The sequence below is a fragment of the Alligator mississippiensis genome, chromosome 7 (genome assembly GCF_030867095.1).
Source record: "Alligator mississippiensis isolate rAllMis1 chromosome 7, rAllMis1, whole genome shotgun sequence".
NCBI lineage: Eukaryota > Metazoa > Chordata > Crocodylia > Alligatoridae > Alligator > Alligator mississippiensis.
In genome coordinates, this window is record NC_081830.1 from 2,630,508 (window position 1) to 2,655,226 (window position 24,719).

General features: G+C 45.3%; 1 protein-coding gene across 1 annotated transcript; it reads right to left on the minus strand.

Annotated features, from left to right (window-relative positions):
- Window positions 1-5,765: 5,765 nt before the first annotated feature.
- Window positions 5,766-9,846, minus strand: LOC132251594 (olfactory receptor 6F1-like). Its single transcript, XM_059731529.1, has 3 exons — window positions 9,674-9,846; window positions 9,317-9,488; window positions 5,766-6,778 (listed from the first exon to the last, which is right to left on the minus strand). The coding sequence occupies exon 3, from the start codon at window positions 6,767-6,769 to the stop codon at window positions 5,795-5,797; it is 975 nt and encodes a 324-aa protein (XP_059587512.1). The 5' UTR covers window positions 6,770-6,778; window positions 9,317-9,488; window positions 9,674-9,846; the 3' UTR covers window positions 5,766-5,794.
- Between the last annotated feature and the right edge of the window lie 14,873 nt (window positions 9,847-24,719).

Below are 24,719 nucleotides of genomic sequence, written 5' to 3' on the forward strand. Positions count from 1 at the left end.
TGGCACCAGTGGAAGTGTGCCCAAAGGGAAGTCCCCATCTCACTCCGAAGCCCCCATCCTGCAGAAGCAGGGGAAGGCCACCCTGGACCAGTGGGGGAAAGGGAGGTGCGTTCCCTAGGTGAGGAAGGTCACCCAGAGCACCGAGGAGATGTTTGCTCTGGATAGCCAGCCCTTCTCCTGAGTTGAGCAGCCAGGGTTCAGGTGGCTCATGGAGATCATGGCCCCATCGTACTGCATGCCCACACCCATCACCTTCAGCAGGGCAGTGATGCCCTCCCTGTATGAGGCATGCCAGGAGTACTTGAGGGAAGAGCTGCACCAAGAAAGTCCGTAGGTGGCCTTACCCTTCACCTCAGACATCTGGAGCAGCTGGGATGGAGATCATGGGGGATGGAGACCTACCTCTCCCTCACAGGGCACTGGTGCAATCAGTCAGGCTGTTGGTGGGCTGTCCTTCAAGAAGAGGTGATGGATGAGTTCCATACAGCAACCGAGATCATGGAGGCCATGAGCTGCATGGTGCAGAGGTGGCACGTTGGGCAGGGTGAGCTTACATGTAGGTTCATGGCCACTTACAGTGGGGTCAATATAAGCAAGGCGGTCCATGATGCCAATTTTGTTGGCATCTGCTGTGTGGCACACAAGTTCCACCTTACAGTCAGACACTTTGGAGGGAGACAGGACTGCTGGTGAGGGTGCCATCACTACCAGCCAGCTCATTTCAAAATGCAGGAAGCTGGTAGGCTTGTTCTACCAGAGCATCAAGTGGGGAAAGATGCTGCAGGACAAACAGGCAGAGCTCAGTGTCCCACAGCACAAAATCATGCAGGATATGGAGACTTGGTGGAACTCCACATACCTAATGCTTCTTTATCTTTTAAACCAATGGCTATTTAACAGGGGCACTGGCAGGGTTGGTGGGAGCAGGGGGCTGCAGATCAGGGGTGACTGTACCTGCCTGTTGTCCAGGGGAGTGTGTCTTTCTTTGCCTGTGAGGGAATGCACACATGTGTTTGTGAAAATGAGGGTGTGTGTGTGTGTGTGCGCGCGTGCATGCGCACACATGCATGCATGTGTGTGGGTGGGCATTGCAGGCATATTGGGGGAGCAGTTATTTAATTTCCATCTGTTATCTTGTGCATATTAGTGTATATGGGGGAGCAGCATGTGTGTGCATGTGTGCGCGCACAGTACTGTAGGTGTTTGTGTAAATTGTGTTGTGTGTGTGAAAGAATGCGTATGTGTGTGTGTTGGGAGCAGAGGGTGTATGTGTATGTATATGTGCATGTGTGGTGTGTGTATATGGGGGCCCAGTGTGTGTGTGTATTTGTGTGTGTCTGAGGGAGCAGTGTGTATGTGTGTGTACATGTGCATTTGTGTATATGTGTGTATGGCAGAGCAGAGTGTGTGTGTGTGTGTGCTTGTAGAGGGAACCAGAGTTTGCATGTGTGTCTGTTCAGTGATGTAGATGTGAGTGTATGCGCACTTGTGGGTAAAATGTGTTGTGCATGTGAAGGAATGTATGTATGTGGGGGATGTGTGTATGTGTGAGTGTATGGGGAGAAGAGGGTGTACATGTGTGCAGTGTGTGTCCATGAGGGATCAGTGTGTGTGTGCATGCACATTTGTATATGTATGTGCATGCACATTTGTACATGTATGTGCATGGGGAAGCAGAGTGTGTGTGGATGTGGATGTGCATGTGGTGTGCGTGTGTACAGAGGACCAGTGTGCACGTGTGTGTGTGTATACAACGCCGGTTCCATCCATCACCTTATCACGAACCACAGACATGGATGAGGGTCCCCCGCCCTGCCCTGCCCTGCCCTGCCCTGCCCTGCCCTGCCTCACCCCGCCCCGGCTGACTGTGTGTAGCTCCCATGTCCTGGCAGGACTGGGGGAGCATATCCATCATGAGATGCCGGGTGCTGGTGCAGGGGGAGGGAGGCAGGGATGTAGGTGGCTGGATCAGCTGGCATGCTTGGCTCCATGGCCTGCTGCATTTCACCATTGGAAGGGACTCCCGTGTGCACACCCATGTATGTACACACACACACGGGTGTACAAGCACAATGCACACAGAGATGTACATACACACACATTACTGTACATGCACAGTATTCTCTCCTGCCCTGAGCATGCACACATGCACTAGGCTCTGCATCCTTCCCCCCACACAGCCTTTCCTGGTCCTGCTGATAATTCCCCTCCATCCATCACTCAGGAGCTTATTGTCATTCCACAATGGCTGCACCTCCTGAATGGGATTTTGTGCACCTCTCCAGCCTGGTGCAGGGAGCCATCACTCTGCAGGGCCCCAAAAGGTCCCTTTGTCCCCTCAGGCCCCCACTGCTTGTAGCCCCCCACCCCCTTAAGATTAATGACAGCCCATTTCCATGTGTGCAGGGAGCAGAAGGGGGTCATCCACCTCCTCCAACCTGAAAGCCCTGGGCAGGGTATGGCCCCAGAGCTGCAACCCACTGCCCCCTGCCATCACCCACCTGGGGTATGTGCAGCATCCGAGGCAGAGATGAGACTTCCCCTGATGATCCTGGCTCAGGTCTGGGGGAGCAGGGAGGAAAGGGGGGGTCCTGACTTGGCCCTCACCAAGGGGGAAGGGTGTGTGGGCCTCAGGTGCCCGACCTGCACTGAGACCCAGCAAACTCACTCCCCTTGTGACGCAGGGGAGATAACAAAAGAGATGAAGCTTTTTTTACAGCAAACAGCTTGTCATAGTGTTTCAAAAGAAAATAAAGGTAGTTGAGTAGTAACCACTGCATTGATGCCCCTAGTGCTAATGTTGCTTTTATTTTTTAATCCTGGCAGGAAGGCAGGGTAACTTCTTCATGCGAACAATGTGACAGAAGATAGTAATCCAGAACAAAAGCCATGCTAAAAGCTAACAGGGCTCATAGTAGAGCTGACATCTTTTATTAGGCCACCAAGATTTTTGCAAAATAAATAAATAAATAAATAAATTGCAAGCTTTCGGGCACAAACACCCTTTATCCGGCATGGGAGAAAAGACTGTCAAAGTTCTGGGTAGAAGTGAAAGTTCATATTTCCTAGGATTTCACAGAGGAGTCAGTGGATGGAAAGCTCCTCTGGGCAAGGCAGTTCTTAGCTGATAAAAAGTCTTCCAGCTCTCTTGTGAGGCTGTGATGATGCAAATTAGTAGGGGTGTGCCCTATTCGATTCAGATTCGGATTCAGCCCGAAACGGGGACAGTGATTCGATTTGTTGATGCGGATCACTCTCCCTGATTCGATTTGGCCGAATCCGAATCTGAAGATTCGAAGCTTATTCAGAGAATCAGCGATTCAGACATAGACACAGCTTTAAATGTTTTTTCTACATAGCTTGAGGTACCAGCTACGGCTCGTGAACGCTGTGATGCTGGGGCGGATGGAGCATCCCACAGCACTATCCCCCCCATGCTCAGTTGTGAACCTAAAAGGATGTACTTTCAGTCCATCTCCAGGTCCACCGGGGAATGGACAGGGGCCCTCCCCGCACCCCCTGGCTCAGGAATCAGCAATTGGCCACGGGGGGACCCTGGGTTCTCCCTCCAACCCAGGAGGCACCAGTTGCCAAGCCGGGGGGGCCGGGGCGGCCTCCCATGTGCATTCCCCGGTGAACCCAGAAGTGGACCGGAAGTGCTTCTGGTCCACTTTGGGGTCTGCTGCTGAGTGCACTGGTGAGCCCCCCACACTTCTGTGAGACACTCCATGCGCCCCAGCATCTCAGCACTCACAAGCTACCTGCTACCTAGAGGTATGTAGAAAAATCATTTAAAGCCATGTCTATGTCCGAAATGCTGAATCTTTCCAAATCTCTCTGATTTAATTTGGAGAGCTTAAAGGGTCCTCTGATTCAATTCAGATTGGGAGATTCAGCCACCGGATTAGGACGAATCTCTGCCAAATTGAATCAGGGACTGAAGCTTCACACAGCCCTACAAATTAGTTTGAACAAAGGCAGGAGCACGCTCAGGTTTCAGGTGGTCACAGCTGCTTCAGACACAGGCTGTGGAATTGTGTGGCCGCCCGGGCCGTGGCCCGATCAACTTTTAGCACATTAATTTAGCTAGCTATGCAGTTAAAAAATAGCTACACAGTTTTAACCAGAATGACAATTGCGCGTTTGTGGGTTATATAAATTAACATGCTAAAAGTTGGTTGGGTCATGGCCCAGGTGGTCTACCCCATCCCTATGGCTTCAGACATTTTAAAGAGAAAAATGTATTATTGCCTTTTTCAAGCCAAGCTCCATCTCTAGAGAGACTGAGATTTTCTCCCCCTTGCCCCCATCCCCTGTCCCACCCAGAGACTGGAGAGGTTTCTAGGAACACACACACAATCCTGATCCACAGCCCCGTGACCCCCCAAGCTCTGCTGATGCCCCAAACTCCCAACCCACAGCCCCCTACCCCAACGTGGCTACCAGTTGGTGTTTTGGGAACTGTGGTTCTACCTAGTGGCGGCCGTATTGAAAATGAACCAGAAAAGGAAATTTTACCCACATGAATGTAGCACAGGGGGCCCCCAGCTCTGCCAGAGGGGCCCCAGCTGATCCTGTCCTAACCAGGCTGGAGCACGGTGTATCTTGCAGGCAGCAGCGTATGTCTGGCCCCACTGCAGGTTGGTGGGAAGAGGAGGGGAGGTTTGTAGCACCCGGCCCTGAGATGGGGCTGCTGTGTTGTGCCAGTTCAAAGCACCATCTGATGGAGAAAGAGGCTCGTTACATGTCTTTGAGTGGTTTTGCTTGCATGACACAAATCCATAGATAGGGAGGTGAAAGCAGCAGTGATGCAAACTAAAATATGTCCGAGCAGTTTCCATTTAACATGTCAAAAAGAGTTTTAAAGCAGTGGGAAATCCCGATCATGCAAACAGAAATGCAGCGGTGTAAATGGGAAATCTTGTGGCGTGTACAAATGCTCAGTGTGCCTGGGTGCCTGAAGGGGAAAGTGAGCCCAGAAGTGCTGCCTGGTTTGCAGTGGCAATTTGCTTTCCCTCTGTGGCTCAACTGTGTAATAGCTCTGTGGGCTTGGAGAGGCCATGCACAGGCAGAGAGGAGTGCATGGAGGTGTGTACAGAGGAATTTGTATTTTCCACAGGTCTGGAGCGGACACAGCCTCTGCAGAGTGCGAGACACCTGGACTTGCGTGGGACAGCCCGAGGTGGCTGGAGCCCATGAGTTTGTGATGAGAGGAATGGGGGACTGCCCCACCCTCCATCCATTGGGCAATAGTCAGAGTGCCCGGCTATTAGTTGTATAGGGGATTAATACAATGAGTATTTAACATAGTGCATAAGTTATTGTTTCAGCATTTGTTATCTTGACTACCCCTTAAGTGTAAATAGTTATCAACTGTCCTTTTTTTGTATGAACCCAACCTTGTGTATTATAAGTAGAGTATTGCAAACTTTTGATAGTATTTAATATTTGCTTGCATATAGAAATTACTTTCTGTGTATAATTACATTTCTGTAAATAGTTACTCTTGAGTCTGAAAGATTTCTCCATTGTGAAAGGGAGCTCCTCCTCTCAGGGACCCTCTGGCCACTCCTAGGTGAGCTGAGCAGGGGTAAATCTACCTGGCAGATAGATCCCAAACATCTGGACACAACCGTGTCCCAAACATCTGGACACAACCGTGGGTAGTGTCATGTGCCAAGGGTTACATACTGATCAGTATTATAGTCATAAAATAGAAAGAAATACACATGATGCAGATCATTTAAAGATTGTGCTGATGAGTTTTTATTTATTTGTTGCTTCTGTTTCAGTATTAAAAAAGAGTTTGGATTCTTTGAATTCTCAGTAAAGGCACACGTTTACTGACTGAGTTACTCAGGGCTGCCCTAAAATCCTTATTTCTCAGGCTGTATATAAGGGGATTTAACAAAGGGGTCAAGACAGTGTAAAAAATAGAGAGCAACTTGTTTACATCTTTTAATACATCATTTTTAGGTAACAGATAGACAGTCATCAAAGCCCCATAGAATATTGTAACCACAACAAGGTGTGAGGAGCAGGTAGAAAAAGCTTTTTTCCTCCCGGTGGTAGAAGGGATTTTCAGGATGGTGGCAATGATACAAATATAGGATGTCACGGTGAGCAGAAAGGGAGGCACCGTGCACACAGTGGCAATGATGGACATAACTGTTTCTGTTGTGTGGGTGTCACTGCAGGACAGCACTAGCAATGGTGTGTAATCACAGAAGAAATGGTCAATTTTGTTGGACCCACAGAAAGTCAGCTGTGATGCCAAGAATGATGTAAAAGCATTCGCCACAAATCCACTTACCCAAGTCCATGCTGCTAGCTGGATACAGAACTTGTTGTTCATCAAGCCTCCATAATGCAGTGGTTTGCATATTGCTAAGAACCGATCATAGGACATGGCAGATAAGAGATAACACTCGGAACATGCAAAGGAACCGAAAGCATAAAACTGAAAGAAGCAACCACTTAATGAAATCCCATTTTCTTTGTTAAGCAAACTAGCCAACATCCTGGGCAGGATGGTAGAGGTGTAGCAGATCTCCAAGAAGGATAAATTCCCCAGGAAGAAGTACATGGGGGTGTGAAGGCGGTGCTCAGTGACAACTAGGGCAAGAATGACAATGTTTCCTACCAAGGTCAAAATGTAGATCACGAGGAAGAGTGGGAAGAGAAGGGTCTGGAGGTCATGGAGTTCACCAAATCCCAGGAAGACAAATTCTGTGACATATGTTTGGTTTCCTTGTTTGGGGCCTGCCATGGTCTTTTTCTGTCAGGGGAAAAAAAAAAACAACACCAAAAAAAGGTTAAAACATAAAAGTAAATTTATGTCATCCCCTCTACTTAATACTATACCTTCTTCTTCTACCTCTCCTTATGACCCTGAAACAGGCTATGAGATCCCAAGCACCCATGCGGCCTAATGTTTTTACTCTGTAGAAACCGGTGATCTGTGTTTTTCCATGTTTGAAAAATCACCTAGCTATCCAGGAACACTCTTCTATCATCTTTACCATTCTTTCTTTTTTTTATTGTATTCTTGCAGGTAGCACTCCCTTCAACAGGAAGAAAACAATAATGAGGAGTCCACTATTGATAATGGCCTGCCCCGTGGTCAGGATTTCATAGCTAGCAGACAGGGTGTAAGTTGTCCAATTTCAGGATATTTCAAATAGATTTGGGTATCTAAATCCCTGAAGTCTGCACCTTAGGTAGTACGAGCCTAAGCAGTGCATCCATAGCTGTTAAACTGCAGTTTTTTGCACTCATGCACATTTTACATTTCAGTCCTGCCTCTGCTAGGGTACAGAGCATGTTGCATGAGAAAATAAGATCACTCATGTAATTGTTTAAACCTGGGCAAATCCCAATGTGTCAGTGGGGCAAAGACCACATGTAGCCCAATGAACCTCTCGGCTGTTACCCCCAGCCAAGCAACTACTGTACCTGCACAGGAAGTCAAACACTTGCTTTCTACAAGAAGGCAAACAGAGTTAGGAAGGAAAAATGAGATGCACAGATTTAGAAAAGGAATGACAAACTATATCCTTCCCAGATTGCACACGAATTGGGAGCCTTTTTAGTGACATGCAGGATTAGATTACCATCTTGGAAAGTAGGACTTCTCTAATGGTTCAAATATGGTACAATGAAATGGTGCTGCCAGTATCTATAGAGAGTGATAATTCAGTAGGCTCAGCTGCTTCAAAACATTTGGAAAGAGTTTTTTGTAGATTATTGTAACTAAATTATTAGCCTTTGTGCACCTCTCTCTCTTTCTCCTGTCTCTTCCTACCTCCTTTTTTCTTTCTTTTCTTCTTTATAATGTATCAGTCATCATTTATTTATTATTACTGTTGTTATTTATTTCTGTATTACTTACTGTTGCTATTTCCTTCATTACTTATTATTGAAATGCATACATATTTCACAGCTTGCCATGTACACTTAATATATTTCTGTTTTCTGTGTTGCATTAAAAAATCAATAGAAAAGGAATAACAGAAGCAGAAAGCACACAAAGATTTTACTGAACCATAAAGCATGCAATTCAAATGTGATCTTGTTGTAAAAAAAAAAATCAAATTTAATTCTGGGATTCAATAACAGGAATGGCAACAGCGGTGCATATAAGATACAGGAGACAATCATCCTACTCTGTTAGCTAAAGCACTGTGTCCAGTTTCGGGCAACACAGTTTAAGAAAGAGAAAAAATTAAGAGAGTCTAGAAGTTGGCAAGGCTAATGTTAAGAGGTTTGGAAGCAATGACCTAAGTGGGAAATTTGAAGGAGCCGGAGTTAACTTCTCTAGAAAAAAAAAAAAAAGCAGGGTTCCTCTAATATCATAACAGTTTCCAAATAAATGGATATTTGTTATAAAAATGACAGTGTTCAGTTGTTCACTGTGTCCACTACTGACAGGACAAGAAATACTTGTCTAATTGTATTAAAGAAGCTGTAGCTTAGATACTAGGGCAAAACTTCTAAGTAGAGCAGTAGAACAGCTTACCTTGGGAGCTGCTGGCACCCCTTTCACTGGAGGTTTATAAGAACAAATTAAAGATCTACCAGGGACAATTCAGATATATTGGTCCTGCCTCAGAGCAAAGGGATAGATGAGATGACTTTTTGATGCAACTTTGAACACATCATTTCTATTTCTATCTAAACCGCTCTCTCATTCTCTTTAACTTTGTCTTTCTCTCCCTCTCTCTCAAAATAGGCACTTTTTTCTACCCTTTTTAAAAAAATTTTTTGCTAGCAAAACTAAATTGTTCAGGGGAAAACAAACCTATTTTATTTATTTTTATGCAATGGAAGTACTTTTAACATTTAAAGGCTCCAATAATGCAATTACTGGAAGGTTTGATGAAACTCAATAAAGGCCAGTGAAGAGTCATGCCGTTAGAAGAAACACATGCACAAAAACACTTAGAGGTATTACTGTCTAAGCTGTAGTAAGTAGATGGAATGAAAGATTTGATTTAATGAAAATGTGTCTTTTTAACCAGTCACAGTAATAAGGACTACCATTTTCTTAGCAATTTTCTTTACCAAGGCACTACACATATATCAGCTCACTGCCATGGCCATTCTTGTTTGGTTTGCTTTCCAGGGCTGCTGAGAAAGATTTATCAACAATCAGGACTCTGTTATACAAGGCATTGCCCATACACAGAAAAAAAGGCTCCTAAATACTTCTTCTCTCAATGCTAGAAAGGCTCAAACAATCCTATCACTAAGAGGTGAAGATGAGCAATTCGACCTTTTTCTTTATTAAAAAAAAAACTGCCAAAAGCTGTCTTACCTCAAAGGCGAGTCTTTTAGGAGCTGGAATCCAAGAGGTCACCTCTTCATGCAGTATCACCAAGATCAAGATACATGCTGTGTCCACCTTCACTTCCCAGAAAGTCTCTTTTTTTTCTACTAATGAAGAAGCAGCTAAGATCCATCAGTTTTTTTTCGACCGGTGCATTGCCCTTGTAATGGAGTAAATGAAAGTAATTGTTCCTGAATCAATATTTATTCTTTCCATGTGAAGGGAAAATATTTGGATGGTAATTTTTAATTATTCAGAAGGACAACAATAAATAAACCAATCAAGTTAACAGAACCAAAGGTCTAACCTCAAAGGGGTAATAAGGAAGAGAAAAAAAAGTTGTACCTCTCCAGACATCACTTTCTCATTTTCACTCAGATTCCTTTATGCGCCAAGTTGGACGAATGCCTTATAAACTTTCAAATAAAATCTTAGGAACCCAAGCAGTAATATTTAGGGCCCTGATCCTGCATCCTTTATGTGACCAGTTCTCCTTTTCCCTTTGATTATCAGCACTCACCAGCCTGAAACCAATAAAGGGAAAAAATAAGGTAGGTGTGCATCTTCCCTGACTATCAAGTACAAGTAGGGAAACCTGGCTTACATGCAACGATGGCTTGGGTTTTCATACAAACTGACAGGAGACTTGCGCCACAAGAAATCAATGAAACAACTGTTCCTGAAGCTTCATGGAAAACCCCTACCATTCAGAACAATAGGCCTCTTCCTTTAGGCATTAGCACACATTTGAATAGAGCAAGCTACAAAAAAAAAAAAAAAGAATCTATGGATTATGGGAAATTGCATGGTTTTGACATTTCTTTTCATTCCAAGCTATTCAAAAAAGCTTATTTTTTTCCCTGTGGGAAAAAAGTCCAGACAGAACTTTTGAATCCTAAGGGACCTCAAGGGATTACGTTGTTCAACCTTCTACTCAAGACAGGATCAACCCTTTCTAAACTTTTCCAGACAAGTGCCTGTCCAACCTCCATTTAAAAACTTTCAAAGACAGAGATTGCATAACCTCAAGGTTAGAACGATGTCTTTAATATTTTACTTAAATCTGTGGCCACTTAGGTATCTATCACCCTCCCCTTTATAACTGTACATCAGGTAGTTGCAGAATGTTATTAAATCCTCTCTGTCTTCAAATACCTGAAGTGCAGTTATACAGAGGATTGCGATAGATTTCATAATGGCCATAAATCTGGCTCCCATCTGTATCATTAGATAGTTTTCTCTTCTGTAGGCTAACTAATTACAGTTGTTTGACCTTTTCTCATATGTCACGTTTTCAAGGCCTCTAACAATTTTTGTTGCTTTACACTGAGCTCTTTCTAATTTATTCCAAGCCTTTCTGTAAGTTTAATGTCCAAAACTGAACACGTTGCTCTAGGGTAGACCTCACTGGCCCTGAACAGAATGGAAGAAAGAATCCTTTTCTTTTACTAATAAACAACATTTGTGGTAATACAGGGTGTTTATAAGCTTCTTTTTCAACTTTAATAACTTTGGATGTACACATGATAGAAGCAAACTGTCAATGGCAATTGAAAGCATACTTCCTTAAGTTTTAACACAATACAACATAGACTTCAACATAACCACCATCTCTCATGCTACATCTTTCAATTTGATTTCCCAATTCATAGAAAACATTTTCCAGTTGCTGATGAGTGATTTCATAAATTGCATGATCCTTGCCCTAGGCACAGCTTACACTATGCTAAAATTATGCTTTCAATTGCATTTGACAGTTTTCTTCTATCATGCGTATATCCAAAGTTATTAAAATTTAAAATTGCACAAGGACTTTATAAACACCCTGTGCAACTCTGCACCCATTTTTGCTTTGTAACAACTGTACACTGTTGGCTTACTTTCAGTTTATGATCCATCATAACCCCTTAGTCCTTTTCTACAGGCCTGCAGTTTAGATAGTAATTTGTCTAATTCATAGATTCATAGATGTAGGGTTGGAAGGGACCTTGCAGATCTTCTAGTCCGACCCCCAGCTGCGGGCAGGAGATAAAACTGGGCTCAAATGATCCCAGCCAGGTAATCGTCAAGCTTCCTCTTAAAGATACCCAAAATAGGAGCCAGCACTATACACCTTGGAAGTGGGTTCCAGATCCTGGCCTCCCTGACTGTGAAGTAGTGCCTTCTAATGTCTAGTCTGAACTTACTCTCTAACAACTTATAGTCGTTATTCCTTGTTACTCCAAGAGGCGCTCGGGGGCACAAGGTCTCACCCATTCCCCGCTGATCCCCCCTAGTAAGTTTATAGATGGACACCAGGTCCCCTCTCAGCCTTCTCTTTTGAAGGCTGAACAGGTTCAAGTCCCATAGCCTCTCCTCGTATGGTCTGCCCTGCTGCCCCCAATCATGTGAGTGGCCTTCCTCTGGACCCTCTCAATGCTGTCCACATCCCTCCTGAAGTGCGGCGCCCAGAACTGGACACAGTACTCCAACTACGGCCTGACCAGTGTCACATAGAGGGGGAGGATCACCTCCTTGGCCCTGCTTGAGATGCATATGTGGATGCACGACAAGGTGCAGTTAGCCCTACTGACCATATCCTCGCATTGGCGGCCCATGTTCATCTTGGAATCAATAATGACTCCAAGATCTAATTGTTTTTGTACACGTTTGTTCTAGTGCATGACACTTCATTAGCCTTTACTGAGTTTCATTAGATTAAGTTCAGACCACTTATCAAGGTCATTCTGAATCCTAATTCTATCCTCCAAAGCATCTGCAACTCCACCCAGCCTTGTGATATTTGCAGATTCGCTAGCAATGCAAAATTATATTGATATACCACCTCTGTGAAGGATGGACTGGTGCCTGTGTAGAAGTGAGGAGGTCTTGGCTTCTCTGCTGACACCGCAGCAGGTTACCTCTGCCCCACCGCTCCAGCCTTTCTAGATGTGGTCCCCAGGTGGCAGATTCCCCCTCTCTCCATACTCTGGATTTTCATACCAGTGGACTGCAGTGGGCTCTAAAATTTTGACAGTCACTGTGGTTCTCAAAGTAGGTCTGCAAAGCAGTCATCATGTCCTCTCTCCTTTACAGATATGAAATGTGTTTTGAGGTAAAGAAACTTGCTCTTGAAGCAAAGAATATATAGTCTAAGAAGGAAAAGGAAAGGTATCCCAGCTGGCAACCTACTTTTCCCTGCAGAAAGACCTGCAACTTTTGCAGATGGATCTGTAACCTGAAGACTAGGCCCTTAAATCTTCTTAGGACCCATCAGTAAGCTGTGGTAGAGACCATAAGTGAATCAAGGGATGCCACCATGGTTGTTTCCCTGGGTGTAGGAAGGTCACTCCCATGAGTCTTGGAGGTGGGGTTGACTTGGCTACAGTACCACCCCCTGGTCAGTAGAGCTCAGGAGGCAGAAAGTTTGTCCACACAGAAAAAAACAGCAAGGGAAGGGGTATTGCATCCTGGGAAGTACTGAAACTTGATTGCCTTATCTCTGGGGAGTGGACACGCATTCATGTAATGTGAGCTGGGTAACGTGGATCACAGATAAACCTACCCTGGATGACTGAACAGTGCTTTAAACTAGCTTTCATGTTTTAATGTGTGGACAATGCAAGTTTTAAGAGCTCCCTGAGGACCCTAAAATTAATGTCTATCAAAGCCCAAAGCTTATAGTCTGCCACAGGCCAGCTGGGCACTGTGAGTATATCAATTCAGTTGCAGACTGACTGAACACTGCAACTTTATTAGCCACTGGGCTTTTTGGTTTGGGATCGAAGAGGAGATGTTGGGAAGGAAAGCAACGACAAGTTGCCCTTATGAAAAAGAATGAATTTTATTTATAACAACAAAAGATATAGTTTGCACATGTGACAGTTAGTAAAAAAGTTAAGCTAATAAAGAGACAACATAACAATACAAGTTAAAATTGACAGTGATAATAAAAACAGATAGAGAGAAATCAACCAAGAGTTCCCACTTGGTTAGTAACTTACTGATAGTCTTTCAGCTAGAAACACGCCAAGTAGATTCAGAGAAGTCAGGCATCTCCGATTTATGCTGTCAGAAGGAGAACCAGAGGAGGACCCTCAGTCAGGTCCTGGTCTTCGTTCACACAGGGAATAAGAGAGATCCAGGGGAATGGAACAGCAATGACCCTTCTGTTCCAGCCTTCCTGAGGGTTACTTAGCTTGCGTGTACTTTTGTATCTTCTTTCTGCTAATTTTTTGGTTATATAGCTATTCATAATGTTACTCTATAGCTGTTATCTTACGGGGTTAAAAGGTGTTAGAAATCATCGCAATACGTTACTGCCCAAGCTTGGGTTTACCCAATAAGCAAATCACACTACATTACTTTGGGGTCTGAGATTAACACGTTCTCACTTAAGTTCATTTTACTGTCTCTAAGCAGAAAAAGATTATAAAATTAGCTAAGTCTGCAGTTATATCCTTTATTTCTGCTTTTTAAAAGTCATGCTGTTTCAAGATTAATATACAAGTTATATATAATTCTTGTGGGTTATACTCCAGACAGACAAAACACAGTTTCATAAGTTTTATTTCAGATATCTTCAAAAATAATTTCTTTGTTATAACCTGCTCATTAACCCTTCAAGTTCTAGCTAGCATAATAGTCCTTCTCTGGGTCTTTCACTCCAGCCCCTTCATGGGATCAAGCTTCTCTGGGTTCAAGTCCACATTGATCAGGAAACAACAATTACAGAAGGACTGCAAAGACTTTCAAGTGGAACTTCTAAACCATGTATACTTTATTCATGGGAAAAGTGTGAGATATAGAGGGAGAAAACACAGGCCTGCAAGCAAAACTCCCCTATTCCTTCTGCTTCACCTTCTGTGGGAACCCTCTGGGTCTTGGCCAGTGTCCTGAACCCTGAATTCCCATTTTCTGTTCAGTACCCCCCGCTACAAATTGTCACTTCCTTTTACATGTCCTCCACAGTTCAAACTAAAGTTTGTTGAATGAGCTTTAGTTTAAAGTGCCCCACTGCCATTTTTCAGTTCGGGGACACTGATACACATGATGCTGGAGTCTGCTGGAGCAAGTCAGAGCAGCCTCCCTGCAGGAGGAACACAAGGACTTTATAAATATAGTATATAGGAGCCCTTAACTAACTGTGGCTAGTATTAATGAACTTTAACCTTTCTAGAGATACATCACATGATCAGCCACAGAACATAGCCATGTACTGATCAACATTATAGTCATAAAATACAAAGAAATAGACATGATGCTTGTAAAATACCACCACAGATCGTTTAAACATTATATCCATGAGTATTTATTTATTATTTATTGTTTCTGTTCCAGTATTAAAAAGAGAATGGATTCTTTGAGTCGTCAGTAAAGGCACACATTTACTGACTGAGTTACTCAGGGCTGCCCTAAAATCCTTATTTCTCAGGCTGTATATAAGGGGATTTAACAAGGGGGTCAGGACGGTGTAAAAAAGAGAGAACAGCGTGTTTTGGTCTCTTAATACATCATTTTTAGGTAATAGATAGACAGTCATAAAAGCCCCATAGAATATTGTAACCACAAGAAGGTGGGCAGAGCTGGTGGAAAAAGCTTTTTTCCTCCCAGTGGTAGAAGGGATTTTCAGGATGGTGGCAATGATACAAATATAGGATGTCACGGTGAGCAGAAAGGGAGGCACCGTGCACACAGAGCCAATGAAAGACATAGCTATTTCTGTTGAGCGGGTGTTGCTGCAAGAGAGCACTAGCAATGGAGTATAATCACAAAAGAAATGGTCAATTTTGTTGGATCCACAGAAAGTCAACTGTGATGCCAGCATGGATGTTGTGAAGATAGGAGACATAAATCCAGATATCCAAGATCCTACTGCCAATTGGATGCGGAACCTAATATTCATGAGGGCTCCATAATGCAGGGGCTTGCATATTGCTAAATAATGGTCATAAGACATCATAGATAAGAGATAGCACTCCGAGCATGCCAAGGAAGCAAAGACATAAAATTGAAAGAAACATCCAGAGAGGAAAATTCCATTTTCTTTTGTCAGCAAACTGAGAAGCATCTTGGGCAGGATGGTGGAGGTGTAGCATATCTCCAAGAAGGACAATTTCTCAAGGAAAAAGTACATGGGGGTGCTGAGTTGCCAATCAGTTTCAACTAAGGCAACAATGAGGGTGTTTCCAACCAGAGTCAAAATGTAGGTCACAAGGAATAGCATGAAAAGAAAAGTCTGCAGTTCAGGGAGGTCACCAAATCCCAGGAGAATAAATTCTGTGACAAATGTTTGATTTCCCTGTTCTGGGTCTGCCATGCTTCCCACTCCCCCCCTCCCCGTTAGTCACTAAACTCCAAAATACAAATGTTAAAACATGACATTAACTTTTCATCTAGTTTAATCTACGTATTGAGCTGACTTCCCCCTCCTTTCTCTTACAAGTTAAAAAAAAAACTACTGTGAATTTCCTCAAACTTAAGGAAACAATATTTCCATGCGTTTTACCTTACTGCCCATGTTTCAAGTAGACAGCAATAATTCTTTATATATATATATATATATATATATATATATATAAAATAAGCATGTTGTTATATTGTCCTTACCCCATTAAATGGAAAGCTCATTCAAGTTATACGTACTAACTTTAAGTCATATTTCATATTTACATCCAAAACCAGCATGTCTTTCAACAGAAAGTTATTCTTATTAAAAAGACTAACATAATCACAGTAAAGGAAAATGCTCTGGCATCATCCTAAGGCGGCTGCCAAACTGGTAGAAATCAGCCCACTTAGTTATCAATAGTTCACTGTCACACAGATAGGGAAGTCCATGCAGGGTCTCTCATGATCTGCCTTGGACCCAATTTTAGTCAACATGTTCATTAATGGCGTAGATGATGGAGTGGACAGTAGATGCACTGGTCTTGTCAGGGCTCCCAACTGGATATGGGCTGTGAGCAATTTGGAGAACAGGATGAGAATCCACAATGATCTTGACAAATTGCAAAGAATACAGCATAGGCAAGATCAAATGTGATAACCATGGATATCCAGGGGTCGAAACAACCAAACAAACATGGGAAAAAAAGCCAAGTGCAATGCACACTGTTGAAAAGAGCCGGGCTGCCTGGAGCCGCACTCCACTTCCAGCCAGGCTCTGCATGGTGTGCGCGCCGGGTCAGACCCCGGGCCCTTTTTGTCGCTCTGCACGCGGGCTGTGGCCAGCAGCCCGGGCAGGCCGGGTCAGAGAGGGCGGGCGCCGAGCTAGAATTAGGCACAGACACGTAACGGTTGATTTTAAGATTGTTTACTTACACCGAGATGATCGTGGTATAGGCTGAGAACTTGCTTGAGTTGTGGTTACAACAGAAAACACGAACACACGTGGAGGTTGCAAGGCTCCACGCAGGCAGAACACGAACAATCATGTGGAGCTTGCTAGGCTCCACGCAGACAAACTCCGCATGTCCAGGACAAGCGCGCATAAAACTCGTCGTTACGTCTTATAGTAGGCTCCGTTCGAAGACGGGAAGAGGTGGGCGGTGGATCAGGCCGCCAAACTCCTCTGAGTAACACACAGGGTTTCTATTACCCTTCCGCGCACACCCAGAGTCCCCACGAGATGGATGCGGAGTCCTCTTCGGCTTGGGCGGAAACTGCTCAAGCCTCTTATATGGCTAGCAGGCCAATCACTAGCCGCCACGTGTGAATAATTTAGCACTAGCCAATTGCGGGGCACAAATTTGCATACGACGAGTGGGAAATCTTTGCACCGTGCATTTCTGTGTTGCAAAGGAAATGCACCCTGCAAAGATCGTTGCAAAGTGGCAGGAACACTCCTTTGTACGCGGGTTCTCTGCGCAGCAGAACTCCTCCGTGCAACGAAGCTGTAAACCCACGGGGATAATTCGAGTGCCGAAGCACACACAAAAAAATCAGACCTTTGGGTCATGACACATGGCAGAATCTCCACTGATGCTGCCCCAGTAAGCCCTCAGGACCCCAGGTAAGGCTACTGGTGCCGGTACAGTGCTAGCCTCAGCCACCTGGGGCAACTTGCCACACATCAAAGTGCGTGTGGCACAGGCCTTTGCCAGATGGATCTATGGCCTGTCCCAGGAAATGGCAGTTCTTAAGCCGTGTAGAGAGCTATTGCAAGCACCTGTACTGTACCATGGTGAATCATAGCTTTGCCACACTATTAAGTCAGAGAGAGTAGAAAGACCTGGAGGGTGCTTCATGATTTGTGGGCATGGGCAGAACTGCGTATGGAGCCTGAGACTGGAGCAAGGTTTGCAGAGAGTTGGTTATGAGGGACCTTTTTAGAAATGTGTGTCCTTTGGAGGGAAGCACTCCATGATCATAGCAGGGGATGGAGTAGCATGCCAGAAGGGGCTGGGAGGGGGGCAGTGAGGGAGCACAAGAAGGTAGAGGGGGTAGTGCCATAAATCAGCATAAGAGGGACATCAGTCTGAAAGGAATCTGTTGCACTGTGTCAGGAAACCCCGAGCCTAAACTACAGCACTTGGTAAGACAAGAAACACAGTTAGGTCAGGAAAGCAGGGACATGTATCAGAAGACATGGGGCAGGGAGGATCCTTTGTTGGGATTTCAGGGCATCATCACAACTATGAGAAAGGTAGATTGAAGAGAGTCTGGTGGTTGTGATGGGGCCCTGCAAACAGCCATGTCTGCTTCCCAATGGAAGAGCTGGGGAAGCTTCCTGGAAAACACAGCAGCTACTAGACAAACACTGGAAAACCCCCTGTAGGAGGGAACCCATTTTTAACAGGGATAGAGGGGCAAGGGGTGGGGAGTCTGAACACTTTTTCCCAGGTCTGTGCTATACGGCTGCTCCACCACCATTTTTGTAATTGCATTTCACTCACCTTATGCTCCTGTATCTCAGTGCTTCAGCTCTGATGTTCCGGCTCCCATAGGACAGATTAGAAGAGAAACAAACTATGCCCTCTTTGTGTTAAAGGGACCTGGGAGATAAACACAAACATCCATAACTCCACACTTTGATTTTGAATTCTGCAAAAAGATAAAAAAAAAAAAAAATCTATGGATGATCTCTCCCTCACAGGGTCTGGCAGGGGTTTGGAGGGCCACTATGTGATAGAGGCCTTGTTGTGGAGGAGGCTGGATCCAGTCCCAAATGCAGAAGTTAATAGATTCATGTTAATAGACTGTGAAACAGAGTGTATCCTCCCATCACCAAGGGAGGTGGTGCTCTCCCCTACCCTGGGGGTCTTCAAGAGGAGGTTAGACGAGTATCTAGCTGGGGTCATCTAGACCCAGCACTCTTTCCTGCCTATGCAGGGGGTCGGACTCGATGATCTATTGAGGTCCCTTCCGACCCTAACATCTATGAATCTATGACTCTTGTATCAAGCCTGTATTTCAGAGTAATTCAATCTTGACCTTAGACTTCAGTTTCTTAAAGAAAGGAAAGGATTTCTTGGGTTTATCTCTTGTCCTCGACCATTCTTTTCAGGTCTTGCATTCAAAAGTGTGTCTTTCTCCCTCTCATATATTTGGTCCAATAAAAGAGTTCACCCTAAGAAATCCTTGCCTCTTGCATACTTTCTGGACCTTAAGGGCTACAACATTACTCCTACACTACAGTTCCTTAAAATCCCTCTTCTGGGCTAAGTTTGCTGGCAATTAGGTAGGTCTCAATTTTGTCCTGGGTTGGGTAGGTAACCGTACCCGGCCAACATCAACTACTCTGTCTTCTGCAGGGAGGCCAAAGATGAGTAGATCAAAGCGAATAAGCTTCTCTACTTTTGAAGGGCATCTCTCCATACCAAAAGTAGGTTGTTGTTCAGCTTCTAACCCTGCCTGTAACAGAAAGAATCACATTACTCAGGCTCCTAAGCTATGTCTCTGATCCTGGATCCTTACAGTTTCATTAAGGCTCATTTTTCATCCCTCTCCTTATAATGCCTTGAAAGACCCCAGAAGCTGAGGAAGCTCACATCTTCCTATGTTGTTGTCCCCCTTCCACCACTCAATTTCTCTCACCTTCCCCCAATCCCTTGCAGATCATCTTATGAATAGCAAACAACAGTCTGGTGGTGACTACACTGGGGAATAGCTTCTGCACTGCCCTGGAGACTTTAGCAGGGAGTACCTGGTAACCAAGCTGCTGTTGGAAAAAAAAGTTAATGGGGAGATCAAAATATAGTAAAGTCAATGAAAAATTCCAGGAGTTCTTGCAAGTGAGTAAGGTTGTCACAGCTAAAAGGAGAGGGGTCAGGTTTAGCATGCAGCCTTGGAGCAGGGAGAGAAATTTAAAGCCATAGGTGGGCATTGTTGCTTATAAGGGACTATCACTACAGCTGGGGTCCAGCAGAGGTCCCAAAAGAAGAGATATTTTACTGCTTTCAAGAGCAGAGTCCAACCCACTTCTTGTAACTTTTAGACCCTACTGCCATTTCAAAGTTGGTGCTGAATCTGTGCAGATTGAAACATGGTCTGGAACTGAGGGCTTATTTTTTTCTGTGTTCAGGTATCTTGGCAATCGTATGATGACACAGAAAGGGGGCTTTGAGTATTTAAAATGGTTGCTTGAGGACCAGGTAGTAGCTCTAGGGGTGAAAAGGAAACCATGCAGGGGTGTCTGAGGGCATGAGAGATTTTGAGCCCTGCTACGGCAGGGGTGCCAGACAGGGGCAGACAGGCAGACTGAGACCAAGAGGGCCTGAGCCTGAGTCCTGAGGAGGCAGCAGAGGAGGCCTGAGGCTGAAAGGACCAGATCCTGAGCCACCAGAGGATGACACAAGCAAGCTGTGACTGACAATAGGCTGAGCCTGAAAGGCTGGGCCAGAGCAAATGGGCCCAGGCTAGAAGTTTTACAGCCAGAGTAACCCATAAGCCAAAGCCAAGAGGGCTGAAGCCTATATAGTAAGGCTGTGTAAAATTTTGGCTTGCAGTCAGTTACTGAGCTATCTTCCAGAAGCTCAGGAGCATTAGACAACAAAGGCTACTACGACCATAGATTTGATTTCCTACTTGCTAGCCTAGCAAGTGGGATTCTGCAATACCTCTTGTTTCTTTCTAGACCATTTTATTTTGTTATTATATTAACTGATTTATTCTTTTCAATTTCATAATTATATTGTATATTATACTATAGAATTTATATAGGAAGGCACATATACATTTATATATTTTTATGAAGACAAGATACTATGAAACACGCCATGAAGTGTGCTGGAAAGGCAGCTGGCAAGCCTTCAAGGAGAGGCAGAAGAGGGGGTAAAGGGAGAGGTGTAAATCCGCCCTCCCCCAAACTCAGATGCAGCCTCTTTGCTACAAAAAGCAGTCATGAGGCTTCCACTAGTACAGGCAGCAAGGAGAGGGCAGCAGTGCCACTGCCATTGCCTGTGCCTGAGTCTGCATCCCCTCCAAGAGCACCAGACATAACCCCTGCCTCCACCACCATGACAACTAGCACCAGAACCAGCATGACAGTCTCCTCCACCCCCATTTCACTTCTGATGCTGACCCTTCCAGTGCCAGAGGAAGAGCTGGAGCTGGATCTGGATCCGAGTGTCATAGCAAGGGAAATTCTGGGGAAGGAAGGGGTATCAGCTGAGTTTGTACTCCACACCCCTCAAGTTTCCCCTAGAGCCAGGTCTTCTTCCCCAGAAGGCATTTCAGAGGAGGTTGAGGTAAAGGTTGCAGAGGGAAGAGGCTCAGCTGAATCTGCTCCTCCTGTTGCTGTGCCTCTGCCTGCTGAGGAGGGGGAAATTGCAGCATCCATACATGCACCTGCACCCCAGAAGTGAGCAAGTATGGTCTGGGATCATTTTGGGCTGGCAGATGATCCCACATATGCTATCTGCCTGCACTGCTGAGCCAAAACCAGCTGTGGCAAGGGAGCAAAACATATGAACACCATGGGGATGCACGTCTGCAGGCCACATCCCATTGCCCTTGCTCCTCCTTAGCCTGGCAGTAGTGGGAGCATGCCCAAAGGGAAGTCGCCCTCTTACTCCAAAGCCCCTGTCCCAACAATGCAGAGGCAGGCCACCCTGGACTGCTGCGGGTTACTATTCAGTTTAGAAAAAGAGATGCTGGGTGGGGAGGGGTGGGGGCATGATAAGGGTTTACAAAATACTAAATGGTGAAGAGAAAGTACATAAGAAAAATAAATAAGGATTTATTATTTACTCTCTCACAATATAAGAAGTAGGGGTCAAAAAATGAAACTAGTTGGCAGTAAGTTTAAAACAAACACAAGGATGTAATTAAAGTCCAGATGCTGTGGAAGCTGACAGTTCAGCTAGATTCAAAAAGAGATTTGACAAACTCCTGAAGGAAAGGGGCCTCAATAGCTAATGAGCATGGGAGTTAGGAATAAAACCTCTGAACTAAAACTTCCTAGATCTTAAATGCTGGAAACTACAGGTGAGAGAGGAAAAGTGGGAAAAACCCTGGTTGTACCCTGCTCACGCTCTTTCAGCATCTGCTTTCTGCCACTGTATGACAAAGGAGACTGAACAAGATGGACCTATGGTCTGACCCACAAGATGGCAATTCTTATATTATTATCTTCTTATGAGGCTGCCCTGAGTCTCAGAGTACTTTCACTAGCATCTAACCAACCTAACTGACCTCTCCGTGTGTCTGGGCCCACTACCCATTAACCCAAAACATCACAACTCTTTGTGGGCATCTCCCATGGCCCAATGGATGAACTAGTATCCAACTGGCACTACTCATGGACAGTGGTGACTATATGTGGCTCTACTGGCCTTTATTAAGCCTTAGGGCACTACTCATAAACAGTGGTCACTATATGGGACTCTACTGGCCTTTATTAAGTCTTAATCATGGCCCCCAGCCTCCCCCATAGCCATGCCAATGCCTCACGGGCGTCACTCTTGCCATTTGCCTTCCTGTATTGCAGGGCTCTGTAAAACAGCACCATTTCATTTCAACTTCCATTTCGTCATTTTGATGGGACAGTGTTTTGTTTCAAGTTTTGTTTCATTTCACAGCACTGTCCATTTCGATTCGTCGAAACTGTGTCGCTGTTTCAACACTGTTTCGATGTTTTGCCCATAGGCTATAATTGGGAAGCACGAAACTGCCTATAACTTTGTCATTTTTTGGCAGATTTGGATGAAAACAGCAAAGATGGTAGCCCCAGCTGAGGCAACAACATCTGCCAGGTTTCAAGGAGATAGGTGGAGGGGTTTCTGGGAAACTGCAGCTCAAGCTGCTGACAAGCAAAACTTGTGACGTGTTATTCTGTGTGTGTGTTAAGGTCTGCTGTCTCTGGCACTGGGGGCTCTACATGATGTGGTAGTGTGCCCCAATGAGGTCTCTTCCTCCTCTTCAGCCTCAGTTTGGTCCACCACTTTAAATGACAACAGGTAAAATAATAACTTAGTGAGCAGCACTGTAGCACCAGCAGCATTTCAGGCAGCCAAACTGCCACCAAGCCTTTCTTTCCTTTCCTGCAGAAGCTTCTTCTCCAGCAGCTGCCAGACAACTCTCTCTGCCAACCCCAGCCTTGGGGCTTAGATGTGCCCAGGGCCCTGTGTCCTTCTGGTTAGCTCCTAGGGGTGTTGGTCTAAGGACATGGCAATGGAAGACAAGGTTATTTGGGTCAATCTAATCTGGTATCATTTAGAAGACCAATTGATGCATGCCAGGGTATTGTTGGCCCTGCTGGCTACAGCATCATACTGATGGCTCATGTTCATAGTGTGGTCAATTATTACTTGCAGCTCTGTGGTGGCAAGTGGTGGGCAATCTTCAGTCCTGCTGCCTGATGAAAGGAAGCAGTTGCACAAGCACCCATGGCAAGAGTTTTGCCTGTCAGTAGCTAAGGGCGCAAGGCCCCAGAACCCCCCTGCACCTATCTCCTTAACAGCTGTCAGGCTTTTTGGCCACAGAAGGGTCTAGCATCCAGGCCTGCAGTAGTTTCCTCTCCCACCGTGCCCCAAGACAGACACAGTCCCACAAGCACCTATGACACGAGTTTTGCCTGTCTTCAGATAGAGGTGCAGGGCCCCAGCGCCCCTGCACCGATCTCCTTCAAAACTGGCAGGCTTCATGGCCTCAGCAGGGGCTACCATCCCTGCAGCTTTCACCCTGCTGTGCCTTAACACACGCAGTGTCAGCCATGTCATGACTTTTGCTTGTCCGCAGCTTGAGGTATAGTTTACCCCAAACCCCTGCACCTACCTCCTTGAAACTTGGCAGGCTTTGTGGTCTTCACAGAGGCTACCATCCCTGCAGTTTTGACCCCACTGTGGCTTAACACATACACGTGGCATGTTTGGCTTTCAAGATTTTGGGGTGCAGTGTCCCTGAATCCCCTGCACCTATCTCCTTGAAGCAGAGCAGAATTCATGCCCTTATAAGGGGCTATCATTTCTGCAAGTTTCATCCAAATCAGGCCAGAAATGACAAAGTTATAGGCAGTTTTGTCTTTCCCCATTATAGCCTATGGGCGAAACGTCGAAACAGGGTCAAAACGGCAAAACTGTTTCGATGGAGTGGAAGGGGCCAGCTGTTTTGACTCGAAACCAAATTCAAAATGGAACGCTGTTCCAACAAAATGGAAAAACATTGGTCAAAACAGAACGCTGCCGTGTCACACAGCCCTAATATACAGGTCAATACAAACACTATATTGAGGAAGCCAAAAAGGGGGTCAAAGCAAGATTCTCCTTAACAGTCATGCAAATCTTACAGTCTAATGGAATGCCACTTTACAAAGCATGAGGCGCAGGGGTCACAAAATATGAGGCACAGAAACAACGGATACGAAAGCTAGGTCTCTATAAGAACAGAGGAATAGCCTTGAAGCCCTGGAGCCATAGCAGTGCCCACAAATAAAGAGAGGGAAAAGAAAAGAATTGCAGAGCCCCCATGGACCCCCTCAACCCATTTGAATTGCTTCACTAGGGGAATATCGCAACCCACCTTCAGGGCTGCTGCTTAACTCATATCTCTCAGCAGACCCACTCATCCCTTTGCTGCTCAGGGCTCTCCTGGCCTGAGCCATCTCTTAGCTCTGCACACTGTCCCATGCACTGATGGCATCTATAAGCAGCATGCCTAGCCTTATGCCAAATCAGAGTCCCGAGTTGTCCTCATAGCTTCAGGGCCCTGGTCTGCTCCCGGGACCGTCTATGCACCGACTGTGTACTGTGCACCTGGCTTCATGCTAGGATTGAGGACCCAAACTGCCTTGTGTGGCTCCTAGGAACTCAGTTCACTCCTGGACCCTCTGTGCACCGCCTGTGCAGCATGGTTCTGGCTTCATGCTGGGAGTTAGAGATCTGGGACACCTCAAGCAGCTCTGGGATCTCAGTCCGCTCCTGTAACCTCCATGCACCGATCCATGCACCATGTTCCCGGCCTCATGCTGGGG